At 35.5% G+C, this 21,160-nt stretch overlaps 1 protein-coding gene across 20 annotated transcripts in view; it reads right to left on the bottom strand.

The window, feature by feature from the left end:
* The window catches only part of LCORL (ligand dependent nuclear receptor corepressor like), a 217,266-nt gene that overhangs the window by 11,264 nt on the left and 184,842 nt on the right, over positions 1–21,160 (bottom strand). For 9 of the 20 annotated variants that reach the window (XM_049886991.1, XM_049886993.1, XM_049886992.1 and 6 more), the window contains one exon: positions 7,626–14,301. The exons of 1 other annotated variant lie outside the window; for it this stretch is intronic. In XM_049886991.1, coding sequence (XP_049742948.1) covers positions 9,459–14,301 — 4,843 coding nt within the window. In that variant the 3' untranslated portion in view covers positions 7,626–9,458. Of the gene's footprint in view, positions 1–7,625; positions 14,302–15,018; positions 20,975–21,160 lie in introns of those variants that run through there. 10 more of the 20 variants (XM_049886987.1, XM_049886988.1, XM_049886999.1 and 7 more) reach the window with 7 other exon arrangements.

Here is a 21,160-nt window from a genome sequence, read left to right as displayed (position 1 = left end):
GAGGAAGGGAAGGAGGATCATTTTAAGAATCTGAATGGCAGGAAGTGCAGTGATCACCGAAAGAAGGGAAACAAATTGGTCTGGCTTACTTCTGGAGAGTTTCTAGGCTGCAACACAGGGAGGGGAATTCAAACAGAGATCAGAAGTTTTCCTGAATTGAGGACACAGAGTTTGGAGTTCAGGGAGACCAAAGTGACCACAATTTGTGGGGCAGAGTACAGGAGAGGAGAGAGTTTCCAAGAGACAGTTTCTGAGAATGAGAGATCCCCTAGAGTCTAGCGATGAATACTGGTAAGTTTGAATACTTCCTAACACTGTGAAAAGGGCTACTGAAAAGGACCAGGCAGATAATCCCTGGCTATTACATCAGGCTGGATATAGTTGTGTTCCCACTAGCCAAAATGAAAAGACCTCCTAACAAATGGGGCACTGTGTAGAGCTCTCAGGTGTGTATTGATATTGCTTCACAGCCCATTGCTATTGAGTCGATTCTGACTCATAGCAACCTTATAGGACAGAGTAGAACTGCCCCATAGGGTTTCCAAGGAGATGCTAGTGGATCTGAACTGCTGACCTTTTGATTAACAGCCAAGCTCTTAACCACTGCACCACCAAATTAGCCCTAAAGAGGTTTTCCCAACCCTGGCACTATTAACATTTTGGGCTAGATAATTTTTTGTTGTGGGAGGCTATCTATGCATTGTAGATTGTTTAGCTGCATCCCTGGTCTCTACCCACTAGATGCCCATGGCACCCAAGTTATGACAATCGAAAATGCCTTCCAACTCTGCCAAATATCCTTGGGGTGGGGGAAGGCAAAATTATCTCCGATTGAGAACCACCATCTTAGACTACAGGCTGTTCTGGTGTGCCTAAAAAAACAAGCCAAATGTTTCTGAGTAACTTAACTGTGTTGCAGAACAAAGCCCCAAAATATTTAAAACATAACCCCTCCCCTGACACACCCCAACACTCAACAACATAAAATTCACAATGTCTGGCATCTAATCCAAAATTACCGGGAATGCAAAAACATGAAAATATGGCCCATAATAAGGATAAAAATAAATCAATAGAAATCGACAAAGTAATAACAGATGACAGAATTGGCAGACAAGGCTGTTAAAACAGGTATTTTATGTAAACTCCATATGTTCCAGAAATTGGGGAAAGCATGAGCATGATGAGGAGAAATATGGTAGATATACAGAAGACCCAATTTGACTTCTGGAGTCAAAAATATATAACTATATAAAGAAAAATATCCTGTATGGGATTAACAGCAGATTAGACACCAGCAAAGAAAAATTTAATGAGCTTAAAAACATAGTAACTATCCAAAATGAATCAAAGAGGAAAAAAAATTAACAAAAATGAACAGAGTGTCAGTGATCTGTGGCACAAAATACTTGTGACTGGAATCCCAGGAGAGAAAATAGAAACATATTTGAAGAAACAATGACTGAGAAATATCCAAATGTGATGAACACTAAAAACTCACATACCCCAAGCAGAAGAAACATGAAGGAAACCATGCCAAGGCACTTTCATTATCAAATTACTGAAAACCAGCAATAAAGAGAAAGTCTTAAAAGCAGCCAGAGGAAAAAAAGACACATTGCATATAGAGGAACAATGATAAGAATAACAGCAGACTTCTCATCAGAAACAATGTAAGCTAGAAGACCGTGAAGCAATGTCTTTCAAGTACTAAAAGAAAAAAAAAAACAAAAAATTGGTCAAAGTTGAATTCAATACTAAGCAAAAATATCTTTCAAAAACAAAAGTGAAATAAAGACTTTTTCAGACATACGAAGGCAAGGCTGAGTTAATTAACTGCAGACCTAAACTACAAGAAATGCTGGAAGTTACTTAGGAAGAAGGAAGAAGATTATTGGATCTTTATAACAAAAATAAAGAGCACCAGGAATAGTAAATTTGTGTGAAAAATGTTTATTATTTTAAAAATATCTTTGAAAGATAACTGACATACTGAGAACTTATCAGATTTGTGTAATTATTTAAGCAATGTCTATGTCTCCAAATAATCTTGACTCATGAGGGCAGGAACCATATCTATTTTTGTCCACCATTATACCCCATGTGTCTAGCATACTGCCAGACACATAGGAGACAATTTTTTTTGAATGAATAAATTAATGGAATCTATAGAAACAAGCTTTTAAAATCTAGCTTTCTATGTTTGTAAAGCACAGAAAGTAGCAGTTTTCCAGGTTGCCAGGAACTGGAGGGAAGAAAATGCCAAGATGCTAATTAAAATGCAACAAACAAAAAAACCTAGCAGGATGAAACTGTCAGATACCTGCCCAGTCTTGTCTTCCCATTAAACCGTAGGTGAATTCAGTAGGCTTACTATAACGATAGTCACGAGAATCCTCAGCTCCACTATAAAGAGAAAAATTTACTGCCTGGGAAAAATGAGAGAGAGAGGGAGAAAGGCAGCCATGAAAGCTGAACTGAGAATTTTGTATTCCCAAGTGAAGAAATAGAAAAGGAAGAAAAGAGGGGAGAGAAGGGATGAACACTTAGACCCTGAGGCAGGAACGTATCATGATACGAAGCACTGAAATCAATCTCTAACAGGTAGTAGCAGCTGGTTGAGGAGAAGGGTGACCCTTGAACTTACCTCAGATAAAATAAAAGCAGGCTTGGACGCTGCAGGGCCGTTCAATAAAGATTTACAAAACAAAACCATATTGGCACTCATGGCTCTTCCAGCACCACTCTGCTGGATAATAAAACAGGTCTTGTCCCATAAAAACAAAACACTAACATGTCAGAAAGCATAAGAAATATACTGTACTGTGCGGGGAAGGGAGGGAACGGATGGGAAGTTGGGGATGAATGGGATAGAATGATTTCAATCAATTAAATGAAATTTCCATGGCATTTTTCCCCCTAGCCACGCTATATTAAAATTCTAAGGATTTAAAGCAGGGTTGGCAAAGTTCTTCTGCAAAAGGCCAGAGAGTAAATATTTTAGGCTTTGCAGGTCAAGTGGCCTCTGTTGCAACTACTCAATTTGGCATTCGGTTACTCTAGCACAAAAACAGCCATGGATAATATGCAGAAGAGTGAGCATGGCTGTGTTGCAATAAAACTTTATTTACACAACCAGGCCCTGGGCTGGACTCCCAGATTTAGAAAATTAATCCTATGCTTGAAAATAGTACTGTACTCCATATCCACTAGTATGGACAATCAGCCAGATTATCTTTTCTCAAGTTACACTAATTATATGTTGCCAAAGCAAAAACAACTTGGCATATCTTTTAGATAACCTCTTTGAGTTCCACTATAGGTAATATCTAATACAATGTCTGGCAAATCACAATTCAGTGATTGTTAAATAAGTTGAATGGTTTTCTATAAAAAACATGGGGCAATTAGTCGGAAAGCAGAATATCCTGAAAATTCAGTAATGGTTGAAACAGCAATGGGATATAAAATATTCAAGAAAAATTTTAAGAAAAAATATCAACACACTGGATTATCAAAGTAGCTGCTTTATATTTTAATAAAGTATTGTGGCAAAAGTTAGAAACACTTCAAAACTTAAAACTCTTGCTTTACTCAGTTTATCAGAGAATTATGATGGGGTAAAAAAAAAAAAAACAACCAAAACCTGACCGTAAACAAAAGGTGTATTAATTAAAAATTCCTAATTGTATTAGAATACTTTAAACAGAGTCAAAGTAATAATTTTACTTACGGCATTGGCAATTAGCAAAGCGGCAATATGAAGCCCATATAAAAAAGAATGTGTTGATGAACTGATTAGTTTTTATATTAAAATATCTACTTCATTTCATCCAGTTCTCACCAAATGAAGACTATGAACATGCACTTGTGAAGACACTGATCTCACATATTTCCCCAAATTCACAGTAAATATTTTCTCATTATGACCTGTAATACAGAGAGTAAAGCCTCCTGAGCTGACTCCTTCCACAGCTGTTCTTAGCTCAACATGAAAGAAATTCTAATATACAGACTAAACAGAATGAAATCATCTTTGGCTTCAAGGTGTATACCACAGTGTTCTCTTATGTGTTAATAAAGCACTTAAAATTTAATTTAAATTACCCTAACTTAATTTATATACAACTGGGCAACTATAATGAGGAACAATATAAATTAATTTCTCTATTTACAGCCATTACATTCTCTCTAGGACTATCACAGTAAAACACAGAGAAACCCTTGCAGGAAACTATGGAGAGCGGTGTTTCTCAATCACGCTCCCCAAACTATATCCTGCGGGATACTAACAGTTTAAACGGTAAGGCCTGGGGAATGTGACTGAACGTGCTAAGGGGCCCTGTGACTCCAGAACAGGAGAAAGAACTGCGCATTGCCCAACCATATCTGACCACTGAACCCTTTGCACACAGAGCATCTTGGGGGACTAGCAGTCCTTGGAATACATCTTTGGAAATGTTTGTGTACTGGAAATGTTTCTCTATCAAAATGTAATTTGGAAAATCATTCACTTTTAGTTTTTCCATTAATGATAACGATGACTTTTGAACAACGGCACATGAAGACGCTCTTTAAATACTGCATTAAAATGCTCAAGGACAGCCTGTGCCCAGGGCTGTCTCAATCATACAATTTTAAAAGAACACGTTAAGTTAGGACTCAGAAAGTGTAGTAAAATGTTCAAAGCAGGATCAGAGGAGGATGCATTGCTGTTATACCAGCTAGTTGGAAACCACCCATCAGTTATAAACCTGTGTGAAAATCAGAATCCGGAATGGAAAAAAAATGAATGTATATATTCAGTCATTTCTGCAGATAGAGTTCAAAACAGGAGAAGCTGCTAAACTGAACTGTTTTCAGTCATCTCAGAATCCAATTCAAGCATCTACTTACATTTCTGAATTTTTATGGGAAAATTAAAAAATGCCTTAGGATGAATACTGCTCGTATAAATGCTTCAAGTTCATAGTAGGGTATTTTTAGTCTTAAAAACTTCTGAGATGTTCAAATTCAGCTTGTTTACATCCAGATATTTATCAATTAGAAAAAGGCACATATTACATATTTGTTTTGGGAACTCAAGATATGGACATTAAAAAGGCTATATGATTATTTTCAATAGCCACCCTTCATTTTGGGACATTATCACCTCAAAAATCATCTCCTGTGACTGGTTATTCACACACCCCATCTTGCCCCCAAAACTATACTGTGTGCTACTGTTTGAAAGTCTTTTTAAATTCCACTATTCACAAAATAAAGGATATATTCCTGGCTTGATCTTTGTCCTTCTGTTCTACCCTCTCGGTCACCCGAAAACCAAACGAAACCAATTGCTGTCGAGTCAATTTTGGCTCATAGTGACCCTATACGACAGAGTAGAATTGCCCCATATGGTTTCCAAGGCTGTAATCTTTATGGAAGCAGACCGCCACGTCTTTCTCCTGAGGAGCGGCTGCTGGGTTTGAACTGCTGTCCTTTGGTTAGTAGCCCAGCACTCAACCACTGCACCACCAAAGCTCAACTACTTTAAAATGCAAGGGTCCACCTTACAACCTGGCAGCTGAGATAAAACCAAACAGCTGTGAAGTCATGTATCTCTCAAGACAGCTCTTACCCATTCTCCACAAGTATTTTAAGCCTCATCTACATTCCTCAATCCCACCACATTATTTGCTTCATAGAAAACCTAACAAAACAAACAAGACAAAAAAAAAAAAAAAAAACTATAATATCCTCTACATTCTGCCCATGAATTTATAAACTCATTGCATCCCTGCATATTTTCCCCACTTCCTTCATGTTCTAAGAGAGATGCGACCAAGGCTGCCCTTTCTAATAATGGCCCAGATGCTATCCTCAGTAACCAACTCAGGAGCTTCACTCCATCTCCACTGCTCCCATCTCGTTTTCGTATCTTCAGCCTTTCATTCTCCACTGGTTTCTTTCCTCTGGCATCTAAACAACTTTTTTGTTTTTAAACACCTGCCTTCAACCCCAAGTCTTCCTTCAGCTACTTCTCTAGGAGTGCTCTCTTATATCTCACTGAATGCTGCCCCCATCTGCCCAGATACTCAAGCCAAAAACCTGGACCTTACCCTTTACTTCTCTGCTCTTGAAGACATAAAGATTCTGTTTCATCCATCTCTCTCGAATTTATCTATTCTTCTCCGCCTTTACTGTCACTACCCACCCAGTGGGCTCTGTGGAAGAAAGGTCTGGCAATCTACTTTCGTAAGGATTACAGCCAAGAAAACCCTATGGAGAAGATCTTCTAAGTAACACACGGTTGACAGCTTGACGACACCTAACAACAACATTAGGGATCAAGACACTTTTTCATTAACTGACGTTAACCTCACAATTTAGGGTAGGCTTCCCTCAGTAGCTTTTTGTTTCACCATTCTACTGCATCCCCCCATCCATGATTCCTATTTTATGCCTCAGCTTTAGTGAACTTACTACAGTGAAATTACTCAGGGTAACCAACAAGCCATGCTCTCTTTCGTCCCACAGGTTTTCCACACGTAGTTTGTTCTGCCTGAAACATTTCCTTCTTGACTTCTCATAGCCTTGAATACTTCAAGCCTCAGTATAGATGTGACTACACAGGAAACCGTGCTTAGCTCCCTGGATCTGGGTTGTTTCTCTCACATGCTCCTACAGTCCAACTGTTGCTCCTACCAGAGCACAGAGCACTCATCTGTCTACTAGGATTGCCGATTCATTCTTCTCTCCTCCTGAGATTATAAGCTCCGTAAAAGCAGAAGCCATGACTTTAATCCTTCTCTCTCATGGTACACATTTAAAGCATAAAATACACTGTATTTAGTGAAGAAATAAACAATGTAGGCCTTGTTTTCTCACGTAAATGGAAAGGGAGCTTTCTGAGCCTTGCACAGTAGGCGTTCATTAAGGATTTGTTGAATTATGACTACAATGATCTAGAATGACATTTCTTCTCCCTCCTCTCCCTGTCTATACCTGATACATGCAGTGCACATGTGGCGAAGTATAAATTTTAAAACTCCCCTGTATTAAATTATATCTGGATAGTTCATGTCAAAATGTACAAAAACAAGACATTCATGGTTTTTCATCAATAGAAATATTTCATAATTCACTATACACATTGCCTTAAAATTTTTCTACAAAAGTCCTGTTGTTAAAAGTTTCCCTCAAGTCTTCAGCCACCAATAGTCTATGAAGAAGAAACACATGTAAAACTAATAATGAATTTTAGCATCACTTCCAAAAAAGGCAAAAAGAAGTATGGAATATCAAGAATAATGAGGGGGGGGGACACTTTAAGAAAACATTTAAAAACCAGATAAATATACCAAATGTGGCTATAAATACAACTTTGTTAGAAAAAAAAATCCTTGTTGATTAACAAAAAGAATATTAAAAAATAGAGAAGGAAAGTTATCAGTAAAAGACAAATAAAATTTTAATCAGAACAGGAAATAGTACTAGTAGTTTAAAAAATGAAAAAAGGGTAGATGAAAAATGACTCAATATGATACTAAAAATTTTTAAAATATCCCCAAAGTATTTTGAAATTAATTTGAAAAAGCAATAATAAGACATCTCCCATTTTACTTTTCTAGGATGATGTATTTATAGGGTGACGAATCATATTAAAATAAATTGTATACTTGTTCCTTAGGAATAACAACGGTTAAGAAGCTGGAAAGACAAAATACGGTTCTGTTGTGAAACAAATTAATACAAACTACCTTTGCTAAACTGTAACAAGCATGAAATGAGGATGGTAGAGAGAATTAAAAATGAAACTTTACACCTTACTCTCCACTTACAAAAGTCTTTTAAAGGAAGTGTGGGTATCTCTAGGTGAATTATCAGTTGCTTTTTTTGTAGTTGCTATTTTTAATCAGTACCAAATTATTTACTCTTCTTTTCTTTCTGACAGAATATTACGTTATTTTTGTTACAATGTTATCCTGAGGGCAAGAGACAAAGGACACTCTTTTCAGTTTTGATTCATCTTTCAATGAGACTACTTTGACCACCTTTATAATTGAGCATTAGATATTACTTAAGTGGGTATTTTGAATTATTCGGTTAAATAATTAACTTTGGGGGGCCACAGTAATTTAACCTATCAAAACTCTAGAGTTTCATTACTGCTTTTAATATTTTAATAAAAGACCCAATACTATTGGTTTTAGCCTTTAAAAAAGGTAAAAAGTAACAAAAATAAAACCAGTAACACCCTAATTCCTCCCCCCCACAAAAATAAGCTTCCCTAAAATGTACAGTGTAATAATGAAACCATATGATAAAATATCCTTCAATTTCTGAATGTAACCCTTCATGCCAGGGAAGCATCAGTCAGTACTAGCACACCCCTGAACACCCTGCATCGTCTAGCACTTGTTACCAGAGGTGGAGACGGCTACACTGGCAGCTGCAGTGCTGGTGTACCATTTTTGCTAGGCTCTGAGGATGAGTCTCCCCGAGGCAGCAAGGTCTCCTCAGCACGAAAGGTCAGTGTAACTGAGTAAAGCACGCAACTACTTCCTAATTTCAGCTGGCATTCTGAATTAAAGATTACCTTAACAATTACCTGTATATGACTCTTTCTCCTTTGTTAGGCTATGTGTGGCAAGGAATCCTTGTCTTTTATCATTGGAAACTAATTCAATGTCTAATACAAAAAACAGTACTCAACCAGTTTGTTGATATATTGAGAAAAACATATTGTTCCCGTGACACCTTTCAAATAACCTGCGTCCTAAAGTCCTCCCAGAAGCAGCACCAAAGGGCATAACAGCATAATGGTCAACGTGAGACTGAGATCCTAGGCCTATCCCATATGATGATCTTTATCAACTTGGTCTTTACTTCTTTTACATGGTTTTATTGTTGTTATTTATTACATTGTCAAGAGTATAAATGTATTTTAGCCTATAGTTTAGTAGCAAATTTTTAGTTAATTACTGGACATATTTATCTGTCAGAGTCAAATTGTTTTTTTAAGTTAGATCTATCAAATTCAAAAGCAGAGAATATAACTTTTACATTAATGATATGATAAGTTGAGCTTTCTGTGTCAACTTAATGTACTTTAACATGCTTGAAATCCTAGGTACACTAAGACACGGGGAAGGGTACTGGTATATTTATACCACTGCCATCGAGTCGATTCCGACTCATAGTGATCCTATAAGACAGAGTAGAACTACCCCACAGGATTTCTAAAGAGCGGTTGGTGGATTCGAACTGACGACCTTTCAGTTAGCAGCCAAGCATTCTAACCACTGCTCCACCAGGCACCTCACTGGTATACATAGCAGCGCATAATTTCCTGAATTTCATACTAGGTGCCAAGAAACGAGGTTGTCCAAATCTTTTAGAAACTAAAACTGGATCAGCTGCTCCTTTTCCATCTATCATGCTTGACTCAAGGCACCTATGATGAAACTTTAAAATTAAGGAGAGAAGAACTTACCTAGCTGGGATTTTGAATAATAGTTTGCCATTTGTCCACTCTTGCAAGACTGTCGTTTATGTCTTTTTGTTGACATTTCTGTGGTCTTCCAAGGTGGTCTTTTTCTTTTGCTCAACTTGCTAAGGACTACAGAGCTATCGGAATGATTCTTGTCATAGTTAACACATTTATTTAATTTACTATTGCCATGTTGGCTGGCAAATTTATTGGCAGAAGGGTTATTTGCTTTACCATTTTCTATTTCTTTAGACAGCATTTTCAAGGGATTTTGCCTAGCGGAATGGGATCTTAAGGTAAAGCGCTTTGATTCTTCTCTCTGAGTCTGACGATTACTTCCATTGTCAGTAGGGTCAGGAGAGTACATGATTGTATTTAACCTAAAAGTATTTCTGTGCTCAAGATAGTTGATCTTCCTCAAAAATATTCTACAATCTTTTAAGGTTTTTGACCTCCAATCATTTGCACATACATTTCCTAGCTTTGGTCCCTTTTCTTCTTTTTGGCTGCAACTTGTCTCATTCTCCTTTATTTCTGACTTAAACTTATTCTCTAAACTAGCGTGTGTTTTGAAGCCAGCCACTGCCTGTTGCAGAAAGTCATCCCTGATCTCAGGTGGCAAAATAAGCTGATTATCTACTGTGCTGCTTCCTTGGAGTGGGATGTCAACATGTGTTCCTTCCTCAGTCTTATTTAAAAATTGGCTCTGGCAGAAAAATCTTAAGTTTCTCCTTTGAGAGTTCCAACCAACCATTTCACGGTTGCGCAGCTTTCTCTCTCTTCTCCACCTGTCATGCTGCAACCTTTTAAACTCAGTCCTTTTTAATCTTGCTAGTGTTAAATTATTTTTCACTTTTAAGACAGGAGAGCTAACCATTTTATGCAATATATGCAATTTCCCTGCTGATTTTGAAGGAGAGGATAGTGCAAATTTTTTAAAGTGCTTTCTGATGGGGCTGGTATTAAAATCAGAATGCTTGGTCCCTAATTTAATTTCCCTGGTATTTATTACCTCCAAAGGGTTTCGAGCATTTGCTTTTCTAACTAATGAAAGAGACTGCGTTTCTGTCGTTTGCATAAACCAGGTACAGAGTTCATTTAAATCATACTTTTTCTGAAAAAGCATTTTTACAGGTGAAACTTCAAGTTCCACAAGGCAGGTTTCCAAAGGGTTTGCTATTTTGAAATGATCGTTTTCAATGTGTTCTCTGTTTTTATGAACAGAACTTTCAGCTTCATCTCCACTCACTTGCACCCAAGCATTTGTTATTTGCTCAAATCTATTGTTTAATTCCTCCAATAAAGAATCGTTTGAAGAAGTAGCCCACCACCTGAGTAAAGAGTTTGATGAAATTATAGGATCCATGGATACTTCAGCAATGGGTATTAATTTGTCATCTTCCAAACACTTTTTTGCATGCCTTGAATTTCTAGCTCCTGAGGTACCTTTGGAAGCTATTTTTATCCTTGACTGCCTATGTCTTTCCTTCTGGCCTTTACTTTTCTGCAAATGGAGTTTATATGACTTATGGAGCAGAGCGTTTCTATAAATGAGGGGTCTAGAAGATGTTAATGAATGCAGAAAATGCAGAGATGGTTTTCTGTCTCTCATAGAGTATCTCAAAGGTATAGCAGCAGCCATACTTTTTGATCCATTCTTTAAAATGTCTGCTTCCGTGTGCCTTGTTCTCTCTCTTTCATTACACCGGCGATTGTACTTTTCTTCAGGCAAACTCTTTCCTAACACATTCCCCTTTTCTAAAGGAGGTAAGTAGCTGTTAATACTTACTTCTCTTTCCTGAGGTGAAATTCTATTAATAGTCACAGATATGCCAGAGATTTTCACTTTTGCAGGCCTACCAGGCTTCCTAACTACTGTCAAAGGCTTCTGGCTTGGTTGAATAATGTTGTTGGAGAGGTGAGGTATTACAGACTTGTTCTTGATCGGTCTAACATACTCATAGCCAGGCCCCAAGGTTTCACTTTCAGTAGTCAAACTTGATACAGCACTTACTCTTTCAGTGGAGTCAATTTTGAGGTCTCTAATATGTCTCAGACTACTGTATTCAGCTGAAAAATCAGCAACATTATTGTTGAAAGACATAACATTGTTTATGTTTACACTTCCTTCAGAAACATACCTTTTAGTTCTTCTTGACCGTCCATAAACAACAGTTACTGTGATACTATTTTTATAAAGACCTTCTTTTACTCCTGATACGAGTGATTCTGGGCTTTTCTCTTCAGCACTAAAGGCCTTGTTTTGGCAAACAGGGATGTCTGTTTGATCCGTTTTAGGTTTTGGCGGTCTTCCAATTGGTCGCTTAATCTGTTTCACAACTTGGGGACCTATTTTTTTAGGTCTACCTGGTTTTCTTTTAAAAGATGAATCAGTTGCATTGCTTGAATTTTCGTTCGGTTCTTCTTGTGGCTTATCACTATTCATATTAGCTATATACATTGTAGGAGATTCTGGAATTTCGTTTGCACAATTAAATTTCTTTAGTTCTCCTTGAGGAGTGTCAACACCATTATGATTAGAACTGTAATTTTCAAAGTTAGCATTTGGGATATCTTCATTTGTTTCCTGTTTTTCTTCAATTACATGACGACTTGGACATTTTTCAGAAGGAAGATCAATATTTGATTCTGAAGTACCAACTGAAGTCAAAATGTATTTGACTGCTTCACTGCTTTTAACCTCAGAGAGAAACATGAGTTTGACAGGACTAGAGTAACTGGAAAAAGAGCTTTCAATTCCTTCATGTTTTGTTGGTACATCTTCAACCCTAGGAATCAAGCTACCCGTTTCTAAAATAGATGACTTTTTCAGATTATCAAGTCTTTTATTATTCAAATCCATTGCAGGCACATGACTGCTTTTGATAATCTTGCTGGATGCCAGCACAGGTTTTGAAAAACTCTGCTCTTTGCATGTCCTTCTACTCACGTTAACAGTCATATTTCTCTCAGCGTTTTGGTCTTTACCATAGGCATCGTCTATCGGTTTCTTGGATGCCTTATATCCTTCTGATAATGGCTGATGATTACTCCAAGACTTTTGGGCCATATTTATTGTATCTTCCAAGCGCTCGACAACAACTTGTAAATTTGAATGCATTGCAATTTTGTTTAGATCTATATTGTGTGAGCTTTCAATCTGAATATTTTTCACTGTATCTTTTTTTGGTATGGATTCAGATACTTTTTTAGGCTTAGAAGATTTTTTAAATACATAATTATTTGTCACATATATAGAATACCACCCTGGAGGCACGATATTTCGTTTAGTTCTACTCAGAAGTCCAGGAACATCACTTTTTGAAGGAGTATGGATGGTTTCAAATTTTGGATTCTCCCTATAGTTCTGCAGTTTTTTCCCCCCAGCTGCAGATTTCTCCTGTGGTTTTCTTGTGCTCATTTTCTCAGGGGTTGTTTTACAGTTTCCTGAACATGTGTCAAAAGCCAAGTTGGTTTCTAAACTATGAAGAGGTAGTTGCAATGGCTGTAATGTGGAATCTGGTGAAAATGATGCTCCCGCATGGTTTTTATCTTGATGGCTTTTAAAATTTTGTAAAGAAGGTCCCTGACAATGATAGGCTGGGCCTTTGTCCATTGAAAATATCTCACTATTGCGCATGGATTTCCTCAACTTTTTTTCAGTGTATCTTTTTCTTATAAAATTTTCACCAAGGCTAGCCAGTTCTCTTTTTATCTGTAAAGACTGCCTTCTAACTATGGGTGAATCAGGAGAGTTGTGCATTGCAAAGAGGGTTTGCTGTCGCTTTTGAAATCTTGTCTGAATAATTTTATTTTCTACTTTATCGTGTTGACTCAGTAACTCCATAAAACTGTAATCATCGGCCTTTGCATTGTGCAAGAGAGAGGTTATTAAATTTCCCAATTTTAAGTCATTATCTGTATTACAATCCCCACTAGATGATTTCACAAAGTTTGTCATATCTGTAGCTTCTATTGACTTTAACTTTTCATTAATACGATCTATTAAATCTTGAAAAATTAAACTGTTTTCACCTTTTTCCTGATTTGCATTACAGTTATTGCCGTCTCCCAAGAGCAAAGAATCAGAGTTAATGGGTGTTTTAGTTTTATATATTTTACCTTCATGATCATCCTTGTCACTGCTGACTTCTGCTGGTATGAGAGATGGAGGCTGGTTAATGTTTGTTTCAAGTCTGTTATTTTCTAAGGCTGAACATTTTGAAATAACATCTTTCAATTTTTCAAATTCTTCAGTCTGCACAGGTGATAATGGCGGGGGTGAGGGACTTCGAGACCTACACACATCTTTAAGATTGACTGAAAGATCACATACTTCCCTGGACAAAGGAGGAGTGTGAAAGGCTGATTTTGTAGAGTGAATGTTCGACAACTGTCCGGAACAGCACCTGAGAGAATTATAACCATTTGAACTTCTTCTATTCATTACTGTCTTAATGTGTTCAATAGCTACAGTTTGGCAGGATAAACAATGTGAATCTTGGATACAGTCTGACAGAGGTGCTAACCCAGGACTTTGTCTTGCATTTTGTAAACACCCTCTTTCTGCCAGTCTATATTCCCCACAACTACAAAATAGACCATGTAAATCATCTTCGATTAGGGGCTTTTGAGAGTCTGAAGACACAGCATATGATGTATTACAACAACAAAGAGAAGCAGCATTTTGCTCTTGAACTAGAAATTTCAACACAGCCAAAATTTGTTGCCGGTGATGTATGCACAAAGATTCCAAAACTCTGCTTAATGCTGATTTTTCTTTATCCATTTTAGTAGCTTCCTCTGAATTTGCATCAACAGTTGAACTAAAAATAAAAATCAAACAAAAATAATAAATTACAGCAAAAATACCAATAGTATAAGGAGTTTTAATCTTAACAGTGTTTGAACAAGAGAGATTTTGATATTGCTGGACTCCTAACTCCTACATTGTTGCAATAGTGACATCTTGATTATTGTTTGGCAAAAATATAATGAAGCATTGATGATAATTAATTTCTTATGATAAGGTATACGAGTCAAAGCCAAGCCCTGTTTTTGTAATGTGAACGCTATGATTATATACAGGATTATATTTACGGATTGATAATGTTTAGTGCTTTGGATATACTATGAATATTTAATGGAAAGTGCTTCAAAAGAAGTTAACGTTTTTGCAAGTGGATCTTTTATGTTATTTTTATAACTAATAATCAGTCCATATTAGTGCAAACAAGGAAATTAAGATATAGGAGCAAAATCTTTTCTATCTTTATTTAAAATAGATATTTTTCAAAGCAGTAAAAAAAGTATTAATAAAAGAGAGCTACGCATAGTAGTCGCAAGAAAAATTAAGGAATTTAGATTTAAGATAAATAACAGAATGTCTTTCCTTAGGTTAAACCGTAGGCATTTTAACCTGATTTAAGAAAATTAGAATTTAAGCTATTTAAAAATAAAATCTATTTTTAATTGATTTTAAATACTAAAGTAATTACATCAAAACTAAAGGCATTACTTACCTAATTATTTAATTTCAAATGCTGGAAAATGTCCCACTGCAGAAACTAATACGAATCTAACTTTAACTAAGACCCAGGATTGCTTAGCAACCAATGTAGAAATCTACAAAAAAATTTTTAATCCAATGCCAGCAGTAAGAAAAACAAAATATATTAAAGAATTCTGTTTCAGAAAAGTATCTATTTTAATTAAACATATCACCAAACTCTGTACATGAAACTAGCCTTCCACTCATTTCTTAGATTTGTTGTTGTTAACAGTGTCTGGTTTGCAGAAATTTTATTTAGGATTGGAATTGGGATATGCTGATTATGAACTGCCACTGAAGAAAGTATTTTATTTAAAGACTTATTATGTATATTAAAAATTAAAGAATTTTCTTTTAAAATGAAAAGTGGAATTAATCTTTTATTCTATTCCCTAAAATTTGCTTAATCTACTTCACAGCCAAATATGCAATACTCCATTTACATTTTGTAAAATTAGATTATTTGACTAACAAAAACATCAAAGCAAATTTTGAACATTTGTAAAAATTTTTCTGGAAAAAAGACAACTTTGCTAGATTCAACCAAAATCTCACTAAAACTAGCCAGTATGTAATCTGACATCAGGTAGCTATCACATGAAGTAAGAAGTCACAAAGTTACTTAAAAACTTTTGAAGCCCAGTGCTGCCTCCAGACACATGATGACAGGCCATGACTCCAATAGCCTTTCCTTTCTGAAAATCTCTTTTTGTAAATTTTATCATGGCTGGAAAGTAAAGTGACCCCAAAGAGCCACTATTAGACAATTCAAAACACATATGTTGAGAACAAAGGCACAGGGGAATGGCAGCTATCAAATACTAAGTGATAACATATTCTTTTCCAGCAAATTAAAAATTAATAATTTTCAAATAAGTGAAAGAAAACACAAAAAGTTCTGATAAGCGTACTTCAACAGTTTCCTTAAAATTATGTCATGGCCTATTAAGTAAATCTGTTAACTAATAATTAAAAAGGGAAATTACATGTTTCTTAGAAAAATATCTTGTACTGTATTTAAAGATTAATACCCTTTCATAATAGTTCCTAAAATGCTGAAAGGCTTTTTTTCTGTTAGTGAAGTCATGTGTAAAATAAAAATAATCAAGACTAAGACTTAGTGTTAAGTATTTTGAGAAATGTTATAATTTCAAGTTGCCAAATTCAAAATTATTATAAAAACCACTGAAAGATTTTCATATTCCCTTTCTGACATTCCAACGAAGTCTATGCTTTACAAGGAAAATTTTCTTATTCAGTTTTTTACTTAATGAAATTTTAAAAATACCACATCCCATTCTAGTGCTGTATGAAAAATTACTTAATAAAGTTACCGATTAAATATTCAGGTATTAGATTTATATCTAAGTTGTTACAGAACTCTACCATATGCTTATTTGGTTCATTTTTTTTTCTTTTCCATATTTCTTGCATGTTAGAATCTCAAAGAAAAATCTATCATATAACCAACTAATAGGTGAATACACACAGAAGTCTTGAACCTAGAGTTTATTTCCAAGTGACTGTATAAAGCTTCTAAAATTCTATTTTTCATAGATTCCCTTGTTAATTCCTTGTTTTTAATGTTAAAATTTTTTCTAACCTTTCCTGTTTATCAACTAAAACATCCTGCCTATTTTCTGTACATTATCCATTTCACCCATTGTAAGTCTTGTTGCTGAAATATTTCCTCAGAGAAAGTAAATTTCTCACATTAACGTTAATAAAACTGCTTCCAAAAGTGAATCAAAGAAGTCAGTGTAGTCAGTTTTTTTCTTTGCTTTTCCTTCCTTTTACTGAATGAGTAAATCAATCACACACCAACAGTGTTGTCAATTTATGTGCAAAAGCATTGAAGTGCTTTACTACAAATTACAACCTAGAAACACATTAACTGAACAATTAAAATTCATACAATCAGATTTAGGTGTATAACAACACAAAGTAGAAACAGAATTACAGTACATTTACAACACAAGACAGATACAGGAAGTCATTAGAAAATATTGTAATAAATAATTCATGAATTATAGTGCAATTGATTTATGCATAAATATAACTAATTGCCTAACAATCAGTTTATATTAACAAAATCTGTCAAAATCAAGGCAGCCACAGAGTTTTACTAATTTACTGCGACAATGGAAATACTGCAATTAAAAAACAAATACAAGTATTTGTACTGTAAACAACTAAAAAATCAGTCTCACTAAAGTTAGTATACAATTTAATATAAAATTGTCATTAGCTACCAGAAATGGTTTAAACAACTTTACTGAGCAGTAGTTCTAAAAACAGAGGCACTGTTTTTTCTTTTCTTTTCTTTCTTTTTTTTTTTTTTTTTTTTACGTATAAAATACTTGAGGAACATTCAAATAAGTAGAAAGCACGTAAGGGTTGCTTTCACCTTCATTAAAAGTCTGCTGAAACTGGATTTTTCAGAAAACTGTCAATAAGTGGTAACTGGTAACTAAATTTATAAAGTACTTTGAAAGTTTAACGTAAAGAACATCTTAATGGACTCATTGGGGAGAAGGGGAACCCATAAATTTCCCTGCCTTTCCTGGTTTGTATAATCAAAAGCTAACTCAATAATTAGAAACATCGTGTTTCTTTTAAAAGTTATGGGTTGATCATTATTATCTATAGACTATTAAAAAATATTTTAATTTACTAATTCTGACCAAAAATAAATAATACAAGTACTAAAATGCTGCAAATTAACTCTAATATTACCTATAAAACTACTGATCACTGTGAAGTCAATAGCAAAATGATCCCTGATTTCATGAATCCTGCAAAGTTTTTGGTCAGGTCATCTTTTAAATGATATAAAAGTGTTCTGTAAGTTTCCCTTTACTATAAACTTCTCAATCAATTTATTAATGTAAATATAGCGTGAGGAATAAAAAAGCTCAATACAATATAAATCTCATGTAATGCCTTCAAGCCCCCAAAGTTTGAAGTAAAATTCCCTATAAAGAGATCAATAAACCTGGTCTGGAACTTTCACTTTAGATTGAACTTTGTTTTTCAATGGGAAGAGGGGGAAATGTCTAAAATAATCCAAGTTCTGGCCCTCACAAAATATGGCTTAATTCTTTAAAAAGAAAGATGACCCTGACATCTGCTGTTTTGTAATCTATTATGTATATTTTCTTGGAGAAAACAAACAAACAAAAAGAGCAAGAGGACTCATATCCTAGTATGCAGGTAACATTAACGGCTGAAGAGGGCTGAAAATATATCTAAGAGACCAAATAACTACTTGGTGGTGTAGTTTCTCATTCTTCGGTTTCTTTAAAAATATGCAAGCAGTTTTTTAAATTTAATAGCCGAAAATCTCTTTAGTATTAAGTTTATATGTGATTATTAAATACACACAAACACAAGTGTAAAAACACAAGCATTTGACAAGGTGCACTTGTTTTTTAAAATTCAGCTAAAAGTATTCCTTTTGGATTTAGGAAAACTGGCTTAGAGAAACGATCAGAACCTGAATTTTAACAGAGAAAAGGGGCACTCGGAGAATTCTGAATATATAAAGCAAATCCCCATCCTTTCCATGGAGGCACATGCTTTAATTTCACCAGTAAAACTGCATACTCCGTAGGTCCGTCACGGATGCTCTGGGCCATACTTGGAAACTGCTCTATGAAGGTGACTGGTCTCTCTCAAGAGTTCACGACAAGTTAAAATGCACTGCCCAGCTTCTAACTACCAATTAACAGAGAGTTTACATTACTGAAAGTTCAAGACAGCTTCAGTGTTAAATATCTGTAAATCTATTCAAGACCCTGAACAAACTGCAAATTTGGTTATTAGCAAAATGATAATGTATCGCCCACCAAAATGAAATCTGTAGTTCATTTTGATAAACTGAAAATGTTTCGAAATGTCACAGCAGCAAATATATTAAAGTTACACTGAGGTTTTTCAATAGCAGGAGTGTGTCACAATCCTTAAAATTTTAAAGTAGTCATAACATCAACTAACCAGCACATTTAAACCAAAATTACCATTCTCGAGCTTTTTCTGTGCACATTATAAACATGCTCTAAGTTGCATTCCAACTTTCTTTTCTAACCTTACACATTAGCTTATTTTTCAAATGAAAAATGAAATTAAATTATTTCAATAATTAACTTTAAATTATTTTTTGTTCTTAGTATTCCATCTTATATTAAAGGGTTCTATAGCTGCTGGGGTTACCTGTGAGTCAGTTTTTTTTTTCTTTTTAAGTATATACCTTATAAACCCCAACTTCCTGCTAAATCAACTATTAAATGATAAATATTAAATTTCATTACACATATAATTTACGGTTTTCTTCTCTATTCCTGGCGGATGCACCTGAGTGCATCTTGTATCTCATAGAATGCACTGTAGTGTACTAATACTGTATATATTAATTTTTCTTAGTATGGAAGTAGCTGTCCATTTAAACTTTGATTGGTTGTTGGGTGTACTTACAAGAACTGTAAGTATGTTATGTAAAAAGGTTTATAAACGATTAATATCATATTTCCATTACAAGATGGTTCAACTGAATGGCTGGAGTGGTCTTTCACCAATAAAAATGTTTCACTTGACAATTACTTGTTTTCCCACAATGCTTTATGCTATTGACTACTAAAGAAAACCTGAATCTTTTTCACCTATTTATACAAGGATTAGATACAAACTATCAGAATTAAGCAACTATATAATTCTGTCCACAGTGAAAACCCTGAATAAAACTTTTTTTTCAAAAGGCATGTAAGTGGTTTTTGAACTGTAAAATTTCATGTCTCCTGTCAGAGTGAGCATCTGTAATTCCCACATGTGTGTATACAGACACACAAATACACACCTGTGCACATACACACACACGCAAACACACACACACGCACGCGCAAACATTTTCCTAACAAGTAATCTACACAGGCTTGCCGCTGTTTTTGCAGCTGCCAGTCCCTGAATCTGTCATATATAACCCAGTGTCTGGTAATCGGAGTTTCTTCTTCGGAGGAGTCTTCAGTGTTCCAGATCTTTCTTTTACCTTGTATTCTAAAGTGCTGTGAGGTACCCCATAAATTCCTTGTGCTTTGGAAACACTCATTTTTCCGCTCATTACCATTGCAATAGCCTCTTCCATTATTTCATGATCATACTGCCGATAGCGGCCACGTTTTTTCCTGGGCTGCTTACTATCTCTTCGATCCAATCCGTCTTCAGTGTTTTCTGAGGTTCCATCCACTGTTCCATTTTTAGAATTAAGACACAAAGGAGAGAGGTCCCCATGTAGAAAATAAGAGTCAACACTTGAGTGAGTTACAGGCCCAGAACATTCTATTTTGTTCTGCTTAGGGAGTATATTTTTCAGTTTTTGGAGAGCTGATCCTTCCAGGACTGAAGAGGTTTTAGAAACTTGATACATAACGTCCAGCAGACCAGAACCATCAGGCTGTGGTTTTGCGATAGAACTCACTCGTAGCTGAGGAATTTTTAACTGTACAGTGGGATTTGAAGTTTCATATTGTAGGCTTTCATCTTTTTCTTTAAATTGAGTAACCATTTTCTGTAGAGTTAACTGATGGAGGTAACTGGAAGCTGTTGGGAATTTTAATTCTGAGGTTTCAAGTAGATTGAGCTTACTTTTTTCTGTGCGCTCTGCTTGAGCTCTTGCCCACAAGGCTACTTTTTGCAGCACTGCACAAGTGTCTTTACTGTCTTTATATGAGTAACTATCATGGAAATCTCGAGTTTTGTTTTTAAAAGATGCAGGCTTCCCTGCTGGTAAGGCTTCTAAGTGGAGAAGTAAAGTTTTTTGAGGTACGCCATAAAGTATGCCTGCTTTATTTATGTCCAGTGCTCCAGACTGAATGTCTTTCAAAGCTTTTGAGAGCAAACCGTCTGCAAGCTCAGCACTCCTTTCCACATAGTCCTCTCTGTTTCTCTGCAGTCTCCTGGATGGATGGAATGAAACGATGGTAAACTGATGCATGAGAGACTCTCACACAGCTATGGAAGGGGAGGGTCCACTCCTTTATTATACTCCTTGCTTAGGTAACATCACTGCTTATGATACTTTTAAGTCTGTGAGATGTAGTACTTACTCCTTATCAAAGCAAACGCTACAGTCCTGGTAGGAC

Source organism: Elephas maximus, chromosome 5 (assembly GCF_024166365.1).
Source record: "Elephas maximus indicus isolate mEleMax1 chromosome 5, mEleMax1 primary haplotype, whole genome shotgun sequence".
NCBI classification, from domain to species: domain Eukaryota; kingdom Metazoa; phylum Chordata; class Mammalia; order Proboscidea; family Elephantidae; genus Elephas; species Elephas maximus.
This window is presented reverse-complemented; position numbering and strand designations above follow the sequence as displayed.